Source organism: Mixophyes fleayi, chromosome 9 (assembly GCF_038048845.1).
Source record: "Mixophyes fleayi isolate aMixFle1 chromosome 9, aMixFle1.hap1, whole genome shotgun sequence".
Lineage (NCBI taxonomy): Eukaryota > Metazoa > Chordata > Amphibia > Anura > Limnodynastidae > Mixophyes > Mixophyes fleayi.
The window spans coordinates 81,453,209-81,466,726 of NC_134410.1; the positions used below are offsets into that span (position 1 = coordinate 81,453,209).

General features: G+C 38.2%; 1 protein-coding gene across 1 annotated transcript; it reads left to right on the forward strand.

The window, feature by feature from the left end:
* Window positions 1-6,948: 6,948 nt before the first annotated feature.
* On the forward strand, window positions 6,949-12,285 carry LOC142100781 (death domain-containing protein CRADD-like). Its single transcript, XM_075184585.1, has 2 exons — window positions 6,949-7,003; window positions 10,507-12,285. Exon 2 carries the CDS (start codon window positions 10,526-10,528, stop codon window positions 11,120-11,122), a length of 597 nt encoding a protein of 198 aa, XP_075040686.1. The 5' UTR covers window positions 6,949-7,003; window positions 10,507-10,525; the 3' UTR covers window positions 11,123-12,285.
* The last annotated feature ends 1,233 nt before the right edge of the window (window positions 12,286-13,518 follow it).

Sequence of the window (13,518 nt, forward strand, 5' to 3'; positions counted from 1 at the left end):
TTTACATTCTTTGATGACTCAAGTCTGAAAAGCATTTTTCATTTGAAAGTCTTAAAATGACATTTGATTTCAGCTTGATCCCAAGGGATTGTAGATCTAATAAGTTTCCAGTTGATGCAGAATTCAAGCATGAGGAGTATTCCTCCTCAAATATTTGCAGGGTTTAGCTGGTAATATTTGTGTGGTTTATGACTGTGACGTAAGTTTAGGTTAAAGAAAAAAGAGGACCCACTGAATATAGACCCTTTATAACTCAAACCAGCCTCCAGAAGAAAAGGAAATACTCCCTGCAGGTCATTTTCTAACAGCACAAGAAATGGTCTCCACAGAAGCCTCTTTGTGCATCATGTTGGTTCTGTGTAACACTCAGGTAAGCAATTTCCAACATGATCATTCATCCATTATTACTATCATTGCACAAGTATTCATCACTTTTGCTTTTAAGATAGACCTGAAGTCTGTCAATATTCTTTAACAATTACAGCTTTATTGCAAATATCTTTACGTACAAAAAAAAAATCCTAAAAACTTGTATAGTAGTACACAGCTAATGTTATTATAAGTATGCACTCTGTATACTAACAGTGAGTTTAGATGTCATCACTTATAATTATTCTCAAATTATTACTTCAGGTTTCACTAAGAAGGGGTATTATAAAAAATACTACTTTAAACAATGTATATATTTGTAAAAGTAATTTACTAGAAGTTTATATACAGTATATGGCAAGTGTATGGTGTTTTAGTCACTTGAGGAGTGCCTACAAAAATTATAAAACATTTAAATCTTGAGGAAGTTTAATGAATGTATTAATTTTCCTTTTGTAGGATATACGGGAACTATTTTCATGTTGTTTGAATATTGGCCCAAAATGACACTTGTTCTTTCTCAAAGGTTCTTACACAGCCCTCCTCCATCTATCGAGGATTATTGTCCAGCAGATATATGCACTTGGAACAGAGGACAGATTGGCCTCTGGCGTTGCTACGGCGGGGTCCCAGAATGACCCCATTTTGGAGGACAGTTGGGAGCAAGCCTATAGGAGCATTTTGTCATCAGGGCTTAGAATGTACCACAAAAGTCTGCAGGTAAGATGAAATATGCAATTATTTGTGATATTACTAATAAATAGGAATAGACTCTTACTAGATGACCCCAAGATATTAAATATTCTCCAAGCTTAAAATACACAGTACTATATATGTAAGAGATATTGGTGTGATTAAAAATATCCCCTCCAAGTCATGGGGAAGCATTTATATGTGCACCAGACTGTAACCCTTCTATAAAACCAGTAGGAAGCTCAGCCTAAAATGGACAAGTAATAGTGTGTACTATGAGCAATAACAAAAATAGATACAATTCCAAAACTTGTTTTGTGATAGTATGTAAAGGGCGTGTATATTTTCTAATGTAAAGCAACATCTTGAACAATTGAATATGTCCCACAGAATGTAAATGATCTAATCAGATAGTTTGTATGAAAATGAACTGTAAATTTTACCGTGCGCACAACAGTCACCGATCAGACTGACCAAAGTTTTGCAACCTGCCCAATAAGGTTTCTGATATATCTTTTATGTGTGTTTATCAGCTGTACATAAAACAAAGTATTTATACTGATGCATGCGTGGCCAGCTTGCTAATTAATACATATCTGTCCACTAAAAAAATACCACCTTCATAAGTGCACAGCCACTGTTGTGGCAAGTTGAACTGAAAGTTCAGAAGAGGAATTAAGCTCGGAGAACTCAGCATGGTCTTAGAGCTCTCATGTGACAGGAAAGGAGCTGTCCCATTTCACATCTACCGGTCACCACTGGAGCAACTGAGCGCTTTATTAGCATGTCTACACAACATGTGGCTCTCCAGGTGTTGTGAAACAAGTCCAAGTACACCCTGCCAGCTACCTCAACACAACACCTGGAGAGCCACAGGTTGTCCACGCCTGATCTAAAGTATACGTGACTCCAACCTAAATGAGATGTTGTAGAAGAGGAAAATCAGGTGCCTAGTTCTTTAGAAGTCTGGTGTTCATGAGACCAGATGCATTAGAGGTTTGCATAAATATATGTAAAGCTATTAGAGAAACATCAAACAGCAGGATAACAGAAGATAAAATAGAAGTGCATTTATCATGCCCGTCTGCTAAATAATTACCTGAATTGGAGATCAAACCTTCAGGCTTATGAACGGTATATACCCAGGGAGTGTGGCCTGAGCATCTTGAAGAGTATAAAGAACAGATAAATTATAACACTATATTTCAATCTCCGAAAATAATCCAATATCCTATCCTATTTCAAAGGACTAACCATTGATCTGGGATCCCAAAAATATGATTCCCATTACTATATGTTGCATAAGGGACTTGGAACCACAAAACAGATTTTGAGAGACAGATTCATAGGTTGTGTAACTCTGTCGTGCTGTATAGACAGGTACATTTAATGAAAATAAGTCATAATAATAACTTTGAATATCTTGTAGGCAATTCAATAAACTTATTATTTATTTCCATATCTTTATCTTTCAGAAAAGGACACTGCTCTTATCTCCTGCACAGCTGGTCTTGACAATAACACCAGAGCTGAAACATTACTGTTGAATGGACAGTAAAATTATGATATCTGAATGCAGAATAAAATCAACATAATTGTGGTGGACTGTGGATTAAAATACTGTGTTAGTAATACACTATGTGACTGCAATACTGACATAAAAAAATAAAATATTTAAAATAGTTTTCATTGTTGATGTATTTGTTTTGCCAATACCTGAATTTTAGAAAAACTTGATTTGTGATTTAAGAGGACAAGTTATATTTGTCTGGGATAAAAATAGACTTCCATTGACAGTTCAGGTTCTTTCACAAGAAAGAAGCCACTGCGTAGATATGTGTGCTCTTGTGCCAATATGAGAACTTTATATGAACTTCAACAGAGTACATAGGAAAGATTTATAAGAATACATTTGGCCCATTTTTTATTAACACATATAGGGGTTTATTTATCTATTTTCACCCTGTAAATTTGAAGATTTCCTATGGCTGTCTATCTTACAGCTTGCTAGTGCATGGTTCATCTGTGCATGCTGGCTTGTGCATAATCACTGGAACTGGAAGTATGGACTTGGGCTTCTAATTCCAGGTGGTAAATGTATTAAAGTCCGGTTTTTTTCAACTCACCGGAAATCGTCGAGTTGACGCCTAAAATTTAAAGCGGCGCGGCCTTGCAAAGGGAAGTTTCCCTTTACAAGGCAGCGCCGCTTTAAATTAAAGCTGTCATCTCGCCGATTTCCGGCAACTTGTACAACCCGCACTATGATACATTTACCTCCAGATGTCAAAAAATGTAATACATTTACAAAAAATATAAAAATAATAAATAGCTTTATTTAAAAACAAAACAGCAATATGCTTTATTTTAATAATAAAGCATTTTTTCTTGTTCCCAGCATCCTGATGGCAGCAACAAATGGAGGTCAGCAGTGGTAATTGTACAGCTGCTGTACTTGTTAACTAGGCATCCCCATGCTTTGCATATTCTTCACCAGCCCATGGGCTTTGATATAACAAGAAAAATCCCTAAATCTGACTAAAACTCAAATTTTTGCCCGATATAGGGCTTTTTATCTATTGATAAATAGGTCTCATAATCTTATGGCAAAAATCAATAAATACATTGTTTTTGCTGTGTATTTTGCTATGATATTTTTGGAATAGTTTACGCCCCTACTTTTTAGACTAGAAATCAAATGCAGATCACACCCAATCAGTTCAGATGTGAGTTTTCTGTGCAGCGCTGCGGAATTAGTGGCCGCTATATGAATAAATAGATGATGATGATATGTAGACAAGGAGAAAACAGTAGGTTTAATGTCTGCTTTATTGAAGATGAGCTACTACCTACTTGATAAATTGTATTTGCCACCTGCCCTTTGCCATAGCACCAAGAGTTCCATGCAGCCATTTTTCCAGGGGAACTACCGGTTCTGTAATACAGAATGAGGGCTCCCCCTTACCAAGTTTTTACAGGTCTTGTTCATACAGACAGTTTTGTCCTGTTTTGCTAGATAGAGGGGGAACAGTGGGCAGATGTAGAAAGGCCTCCTGGCAATATAGGTACTGGTAGGTATGTGCCTAGGGTGGCACTTAACTGGAGGTGGCACACAGGGATATGTGAGTTCAGGGGAGAGTGGTAGGAGGAGTATGGCACAGACAGTTGGTACACTTTACATTTTAAAAAGATCCTAGAGCTGCTTCCACAGCACAGCATCAGCTCCTCTTCTGTTATTGGCCTGTTCTGTAAGTATAGAAACTATTCATATTGCAAATTCAGGAGCAACATGCAAATTTGTCATTATATAGTGCACTGAAAAGATTCTAAACTTACAGAGCAGAAACATTTGCTGGCAAGAGAGGAAAAGTAGCTGCGCAGGAGACAACTCTCTTGCCATCCACCATAGGAGATGGGAGGGGGGGGGGGGGGGCGGTAAGACACATATGTTAGATATCATGGATCTGTGGAGCAGGTGTGGGGCAGACAGGAGAAAATGTGTAGCAAATATGGGATGCAGATATTTAAGGACATATATGAGAGATTATGTGGGTAGACATGGAGATGTAGAAGAGATATGGAGGTGTATACAAGAGAAATGGGCAACAAATATGGAGTACACAAGAGACACAGAGCATAAATGGGGAAACACACATAGGAAATATATGGAACCCACATGTGGAAAGTCAGAAGTTACATACAAAGACGACTTGGGACAGAGTATAAGAAATGTGGGAAGCACACATTTGGCAGCATACATGAAACGTAGCCTTGGGGGGTGCACATGTGGAAGGACAAATAGCAAGACATGCATATATAATATAAAATGCTTAAGGGAAGACAGAGAACGGGATGTCAAAAAGACAGAAACCTAGATACAAACTACAAAAAAGACATATCAAGATGTATGTATTACCTAAAATATATATTCTAGTGTGTATGTATTAAAATACTTTTAATTTTTAATGATAATGCCAGATATAGGGAGATATTTTCTTGCACTGTAGTGCGAGAGCCTACACTACATCTAGGGCTAGATTTACTAAACGGCGGGTTTGAAAAAGTGGAGATGTTGCCTATAGCAACCAATCAGATTCTAGTTATTGTTTATTTAATACATTCTACAAAATGACAACTAGAATCTGATTGGTTGCTATAGGCAACATCTCCACTTTTTCAAACCTGCAGTTTAGTAAATATACCCCCTAGTGCAGGGTTTCCCAAACCCAGTCCTCCCCAACAGTGCATGTTTTTGATATCTCCTTGCTGGAGCACAGGTGTATTCATTACTGACTGACACATTGTAACAGATCCACAGGTGGTCCTAATTATGTCAGATGTGATCCAGAAAACCTGCACTGTTGGGGAGCCCTGAGGACTGGGTTTGGGAAACCCTGCCCTAGTGTTAAAAAGGAATGCACATGGGATAAATAAATCTCACACTTACATGAACAGGTAAGGACAAAAAAATTGTTCTGTAAGGGCAACCCCTAAAGAAAATTTACATACAAAAATAAAGATGTATGGATTATTGCTTATATAAAACAAAACTGGCACTGCTTTATTATCTTGCAAGGAACAATGGCTTCAAAATTGTTTAGTATTCATATGTAAGGATAGCATAGATGACATCAGTTTTCCCTAGGTTAAAAACACAAAAATGTAGAAGCATAGAGAACATAAATCAATTTTGCTCAACTTTATTTTCTTGGAAACCCTTTTAACATTAGGGGGTAAATGTATCAAGCTGAGTTTTCTGGCAGGTTTGAAAAGTGGAGATGTTGTCTATAGCAACCAATCAGATTCTAGCTATCATTTTGTAGAATGTACTAAATTAATGATAGCTAAAATCTGATTGTTTTTTCAAACCCGCAGTAAAACTCTCAGCTTGATACATTTACACCTAAAGGTCATTAGTGTAGTCTATAGAGTAAGAATCAGCAATCTCACCAAAATATATCTTTGTGGTTTCTTTCTGGACGATTTTCAGAGGGGCCAGCATGCATCGTGATATCCATGCATTCCACAGAAAATACGATTTGCAAATACTAAGGGGCATATTTAATAAAGCACGATAGTGCTTTTAACGGGTAATTAAAGTCCCACAGTGTCCTCCGCAAATTTATTAAGGGGGCATCGCAAGTCTCGAAAAAACATTTTTTTCGGGAACTTGTCATGTTAATGTACGCCAGAAATGAAAAAACCCAATGCTGTCAGCTCTGCTCCAAAGAGCAGAGCTGGACACTGCATGTGTGGAGGGATCACATGATCCCTCCCTGTCACTCACCGCTCGCAGAATTGTGGAACTGCACATGCGCAATGGAAAGAAGAGGAACGAAGATGACGTGAAGGAGATCCTAGAGACAGCGCGTCCCGAAGAGGGGGGTAAGTATGATTTTTTTTATCACAGAAACAGCAGTTTTTCGTAACTGCTGTTTCTGTGTTCAATTTTTAACAAATTTGAGAAATAGATCAATCCTTATCCATGCGATAAGGATTGATAACTATTTCTCAATTCTGCCGATGAATGATAAATGTGCCCCTAAGCTTTTAAAAAAGATGCATCGAAGCTAGAAGAGGTAAAGCCAGTTAGGAAATAACTATACTGAGACTGGCTTATCGATATCTGCTAAACAATTGTGGCTCACTTCGTTAGGTACCTGTAACTTGTACTTATCTATAGAAGGGTCATTTAACGCCGTTTTGCTGAGCACATCTATATCAATAAAACAGTATAATTGCAGTATTCGGCTGGAACGTCATCAAATAATATAAGCTTTAAAGAATATAATCGTTACATTCTAGCGCCTGGGATGCTGGTCACGTGACTTAAGTGACTGCTGTACTATGCAGGAAGGTGGGGGGAGTAAGCATTAGCCAATCACAAGCAGCGATACAAAAACGAATAAGAAGGAGCCTTCTAGGAGAGTCAGTCGGACGTCTGGTACGGTGTTTATCTATAAATACACATATTATATTATACAACCTTCTAGGACGTATTTATTATTGCAAAGCCAATAGATGAATAATGTTACCAAATGACGCATTTTACCAGTTCTCTGACTTGACAACACATATTTTCAGTTTTTCTTTAAGTTTATTTTAATATTTTCGGGTGTTTTGTTAGGACAACCGTTTAAAACTCAACAGACAGACCACATTCGTACTGCATGAAGTTCATGTGGAAGATGCTTGCATAAGTTACAGTCTCTCCATAAATGTAAAGGCTGAACTTACATTTTGGTCATATAGTAATGCAAACATACAAAGAAGGTCTATGAATAAACGTGTGGGGTACTGCTGGATTAGATTGATATATTCTGTGGAACAATTTATACTTGATGAGGATTCCTGTCTTGAACCTCTTATAGTTTGTCCACCCATCCACAGGAACATGCCTGTTGCCATGTAGTCTGGAGATGTATTTTTTCATACATTTGCATGTAATGTTTCCCACATGCTTATCAACCAGGCATGTCACTGGCAGGCACTAGTATCTCCCAAGACCTCCCATGGTCTCCCTGAGGTCCAGTATCACACGTGTACCAAGTCCTTAATGCGGCGCTGCAGAAGAATTGGTGAGAAGCATGAAACAGTGCAGAGACAACGCTCCATGCCAGCGGGCCTCTGGTGGACAGCGCAGACCGCCCACTTCTCATGTTCCTCTGTCTCCAAGAGACGAGCACAGTCCTGTTGGACGCCTATTGGCGGGAGTGTGCACCACATGACCTTTCAGCACTCTCCGTGGAGCTTCCAAACAGATGGCCGCGATTGGCTGTTTAGCCAACTCTGCATAACCCATTTTGGCCCAGGCTAAATACAATTGTAATTGTGTAAGGGACACCCTTTTGTGTTCATCCAATGTTAAATCAGTGATCCAACTTGATTAAATCCTTTAAAAAATAACATTTTTGTGAATAAGAAGCTGGAGCATGATTAGAATTGAATAAGAAACTAATTTTAGTCCCGTCCATAATTTTGAGGGGCAGTCCCAGAAAATGTCCACATTTCTAAATTTTGGCAAATTGTAAAATACAATTTCCATATTAACCAACCTTAAATTGTTTTGAATTGGGACATTGTGCATGTGAGAAGAGGGCATGGTCACGTCACTTGAACTTTATGTGTTTGCTGTTACAGTTATGTTGAGCCCAGGTTAGTTCAATTAAAAAGTAATGGGAATGTCCAGAAACAGATATATTTCTCATGAAATAGATTGGCATGTCTGCGTCTGAACAATTGCGAGCCAACCACTGCAAAATTGTGAATGTTGTCCAATATCTGCTGCGATATGATAAAATATGGCGTAAACTTAATTAACTCTATTTATTCAAATTTAATTTAATATGGTCATAGTTGTTAAAAAAATATTAGAAATGCATTACAGTAAAGTTCTGTAAACATGCCTTGATGAGGTTTGTATTGCTCCAAGCTCACAATAAACAATACTGGATATGATGTCTCTAGGATCACGCACATTGTGGGTTGGTGTACAGCATGCACAGAATTGTAGGTGCGGGAGCCACAACGTGTTTGAATACAGTTTTCTGGGATATATTGATCACTTACGCTTGCCAAGTTTTATGTTTAAAACAATACTCATGAAATACCCATATGCATACCTTGCATTATAATAGTCTGCTCCCAAAATCCCTTTTTATTTTTCAATTGCTGTAACTTGTCCTAAGTTAACTGATGTTAATGGAGCTCTCTACCCAAGACGAAAAAAAAAATTCTGGGTCAGGTTCAGTATGTTCATCTAAAATACATTTTACCTTTGATGGTGGATTCTCAAGGGCAATCCCAGTGCGCTGAGAGTCTGGCAATGTTCTCCTCTGTGGTGCCTAGAACTAACTTGTTTGAAACAGGCAGTTTTGTTTCTGCATACGGGTACTCGGAGAAGAAAGCCACACTGCTTGTACTCTGTTATTTAGCTTCACATATTGAACTACAACCAAAATATTGTTTTTTAAATCTAGTAATTCACCCCAGTTTACTGCAGTTATAAAATTATTTTTCATTGAAATCATTGTGTACTTCGTAAAGTGGGTCATGTTGAAATGTGTATATATGGCATGTCTGCTTGGAATTTTCAGATTTGCCAGGTTAGTCAATTAAAATTAAACACATGAAATCCACATTGCCTGGCTGCACTTAAAGGAGGAGTGGATCCTATCTAGCAGTCCCTCTTTTGGACTCAAATACCTTTGTTTTGGCTTTCTTCCAAATTATCCCTTTTTGGGTTATATGTATAGAAAAGTTTAATTACATTTTTCTTCTTACAGGTCCCTCATCGTTCCAATTACCCCATGGCAGATGCATATTGATATATTATTGCAGAGCTTATTTTCAGGGGAGACACGCATGATTGATATCATGGTGCCTTTCAGGGATATGTCCCTTAGGGTCTTTTTTGTAAATGAAAATACATACCTATGTTAATTTGTTGCTTAGATACTCTCTGGCAGAATATACTGAACTGTGCTTCTTTAGGGAGGAGAGCTGGTGCTGCATGGAGATAAGGACGCAGTACCCTCCCTCACTACATCTATTGGACAGACAGAAGTTTGAATTGTACAGGGCACAGTGGCGGATCCAGGGGGGCGATCGGGGCGATCGCCCCCCCTAGCAGGGGCTTACTGCCGGCGGCTGCACACTGTGCAGGTCCGTTCAGCAGTGACAGTGTGCTGCCCGGCTGCTCTGATTGTGTTTTAAACACAATCAGAGCAGCGGGGCAGTACACTGTCACTGCCGAGCGGACCTGCACATACTGTGCAGCCGCCGGCAGCCTTAGAAATTAGAAAGGGGGCGTGGCCCTATAAGAATTCTGGCTGCACAATGCAATCCACCTTCTTCCCCTTTGCCATCACATCACATGCTGAGCAGGTCCGGCGATAACATTAGGCAAAGCTTGTTACTTAATGTCACTCATCCAGTGTTCTAAATGCCCCATGGCACCCTCACAGGTTGGCCCCGACATGAAGGAATCAGCCAGCAGTTTCTTACCTGTTTAGCTGCCAGCTACTGCTTCATCATTACTGTGATGTGCTGGGATTGTGGCACTTGGATCTGAAGTCACAGCCAAGTGTCCACACTGCCAGTCTGAGGAGCAGAGGATGCCGCCCCCACTTCCCATCTACTAAGGTGAGAGTACGAAGGACACAAAACCTGATTCAGCACCTGCCCACTGCGCTTGCATCGACCCTGATGCAAAGAGCAGTGACTCTGTGTCTGTCAGCCATTTTTGTTTGCCAAATGGACATATTTAGAAAGGAAGATAATAAGGATATTTAAAGAAAGAAATTGTTCTATTTTGAATTGCTGTTTAAAGTGTGAATTTGGTCCCTATCTATTTCCCTAAGGCAGACATATATAAATATATTGTATTGACCTTTAGAACTGACACATAAGTAAAGACATTTAAATATGTACCTTTGACTTATACAGATCCATCTGCTGAACATAAATGATGGATCCTAAACACCGGGATCTTCTAAAAAAACTGCGCCTTGAACTGTGTTTGCAGGCTCTAGCAGATGGACTTGTGCCTCATTATCTGCTTCAAGAAGGTCTAATAACATGTGACCAACTGGAGGAAATTAACTCACAAGTCACTAGTCAAAGAAGAACAATGAAACTGCTAGATATTCTACCCACCCGCGGACCAAAGGCGTTTGAAATTTTCTTGGACTCATTAACAGAATTCCCATGGGTCCGTGAGAATTTAGTGCAACTCTGCAAGGAGAGCCATAGGATGCCAGTTGGGAAAACTTTGGAATTGCCTGATAGTGTGCAAGAGAGCTGTCCAAGTGATAAACTATTGAACATTCTGGCAGGAAAATTGGGTTCAGAATGGGAGCAGGTATTGGGATATCTGGGACTGGACCATGTTGAACTGTACAGGTGTAAGATGCAGCACCCCTATAGTTTACATGGACAAGCAATGGAAGGATTGGTAAAATGGAAACAGCACATGGGTCGAAAAGCCACAATGCAGTGTTTGTGGAAAGCTTTGCAAGACGCTGAGGTGGACCCTTCAATAATGCAATACATTCTACAGTGATACTGTGAAGCTGGTATTAATTAATTTAGTGGTCTGCAATTCAGTAATCTATTTGTAGCCCTCTGGAATAGATTGGTATTTTTGCAGGTAAAATTTTGTTTCCCTAATTTGAACAATTATGCCTAATAAATAGTAAATTGCATTTTAAAGTTACCAGTTTTTCTCCCATTTAGCAATGCTCTTCACAGAGACAATCAACAGCATTTTTTTACTTTTTTATATTTCTGGATAATGGATTTCTGGATAAATGATACTATGCTACAGATCCATGATGACCTAGCACAAGCATTTATCAGAATATAACTAACTGCAATCGCTTATACAGACTTAATTTCTCCTTCTCTTGTGGCCGTCCATAAGATGAGAAACAGTGTAAAGTATTCCTGTTGCCATGCAGCGCATACTTTAGGCCAAGGGTTGGCAACCTTTTTCTGTCATTGTGCCGTCTAAAATCTATTCAAGCCTAGGTAAAATGTTTCCTGGTAAAGGAGATGAACCACAATATTTTAACACCATGGTTGAGATTATCATACCCACATGACATTTTTGTATCTGGTGTTGTGTTCTTTTCGTCTGAGTCTGGTTCTGGTAGTGTATGATTAAAAAGTCGATTATAATAATACTTTCTCATTTTATGAAATTTCTAAATCTCTGTCTACATTAAACGTACACGGTTCTTTACATTCTGGCGCATATGTTTTGGGCACTGTAACCATGGTATCACACTTATTCATGCTAACTCTTACAACTTGAAGTACTTGTTGTTTTACGGCAGCAATGTATATACCTGATGCTGTCCTTTATCTGAGGTGTTATCATTTTAACCTCATTTATTGTTTTATTAAAACAAAAAATAATGTGTTCAGTTATGTGTGGTGCTAAAACTATAACCAGAGGTTTAGTCAAGATATATGTGCTTTCAACAATTCGACCATAATCACTAAGATCTCAATTTTGCTCTTGACATTTTATATCAGGACTAATGTGTGTCATTCCTCATAAGATACCATTGGCAGATTTTTACTCAATAAAGGAGTTTTAGTACACACCCAACAATTTGTAACGCCTAACATTTCACTTAACATAACATGCAATCGGTCAACTGGATATTCTGTCTAGCAATATTCATTATTATTGGACCACCATATTAATCACCTTTCTTTTGGTGGAGTACCACAATACTCACAAATACATTTTGGAATTGGTGGTAATCCTTTACAATTTCTGAATTCTCTGGTTTTCCTGTTTAGAAAAGAAGCAGAAATGGTCTTATTAAAATCATCCTTATCTAATATATCAGATGGGCTATCACCTTACCAACTTCTCATCAATTCCTTTCCAAAATATATAAATAATGTGTTGAGTCTACAAATATCATTATTCCTATAAAACTACAGGCAACAAGGTTGAAGGTTATTTGCGCCGTTAGTCATAACCTTGTAGCTGATTATTCATCATCACTTCCATCTTGATTGAATGAAGAGTTCTTTTAAATGTATCTCAGTCTCTTTAAATGTGTTCAGTTCTGCGTCCTTTGATTCCTGTAAGCTTTTGCAATGGGAACTGTGGATCCAGGTATCTTTCTCTGCAACCTTTACAGCAGTATCAGTCGTTAATAGATCTTGCCTTTAGCAGGACCATCCCATCGATTTGTAAGGGGAACATAATGTAAGAAATTTCTTACCATAACATAGTCTTTAGGTTGTATCCTCTGTGTACAGGCCCAAGAGCTGCTTCTGGTTAAATGTCCTTCTTTAAGTGTTCTTCTGGGCCTTCTGAAGCTTCTGCAACTGTTCAGACAACTGTATGACATATTGAGCAGTTAAATCATGATGCAGCTTCAAGTCAGTCTGTGGATTAATAACATATCTTGGCTGAAGTCCAATAACAGTTCATATGGAGAGAGTTTGAGAAGAGGTTTAGAAGGGGATTTTAATACCATGATAAACTAAAGAAGTGCCATTCCTGTTTCTTTAGTAAGCTAGAGATCGAGAAGAGGTTTAGAATTGATTCTAATACTATGATAAACTAATGAAGTGCCATTCTGTTTCTTTAGTACACTTAGCTATTCTTTAATTACTCCATTTATTATTTCAACTTTCTCTGAAGCTTGAGAATGATATAGTGTATAAAGTTTTGAATCTATTCCCATCATATTACACATTCTTTGAAACTTTTTTTCTGTGAAATGAGTTCTCTCTCTGTGTAAACTACATCTACATACAAATTCTGGCAAAATCTTCTTAGCAATTTGCACTATGTCTGAGGCAGTTAACTAGGCCTCAACCCACCAACACATATAAATACAAACTAACACATACTGTAACCCTCTTATCTTTTTTTTCTCTTATTTGAATAAAATCAATAAACTCATTTGTAACCTATGAAAAGGTTAT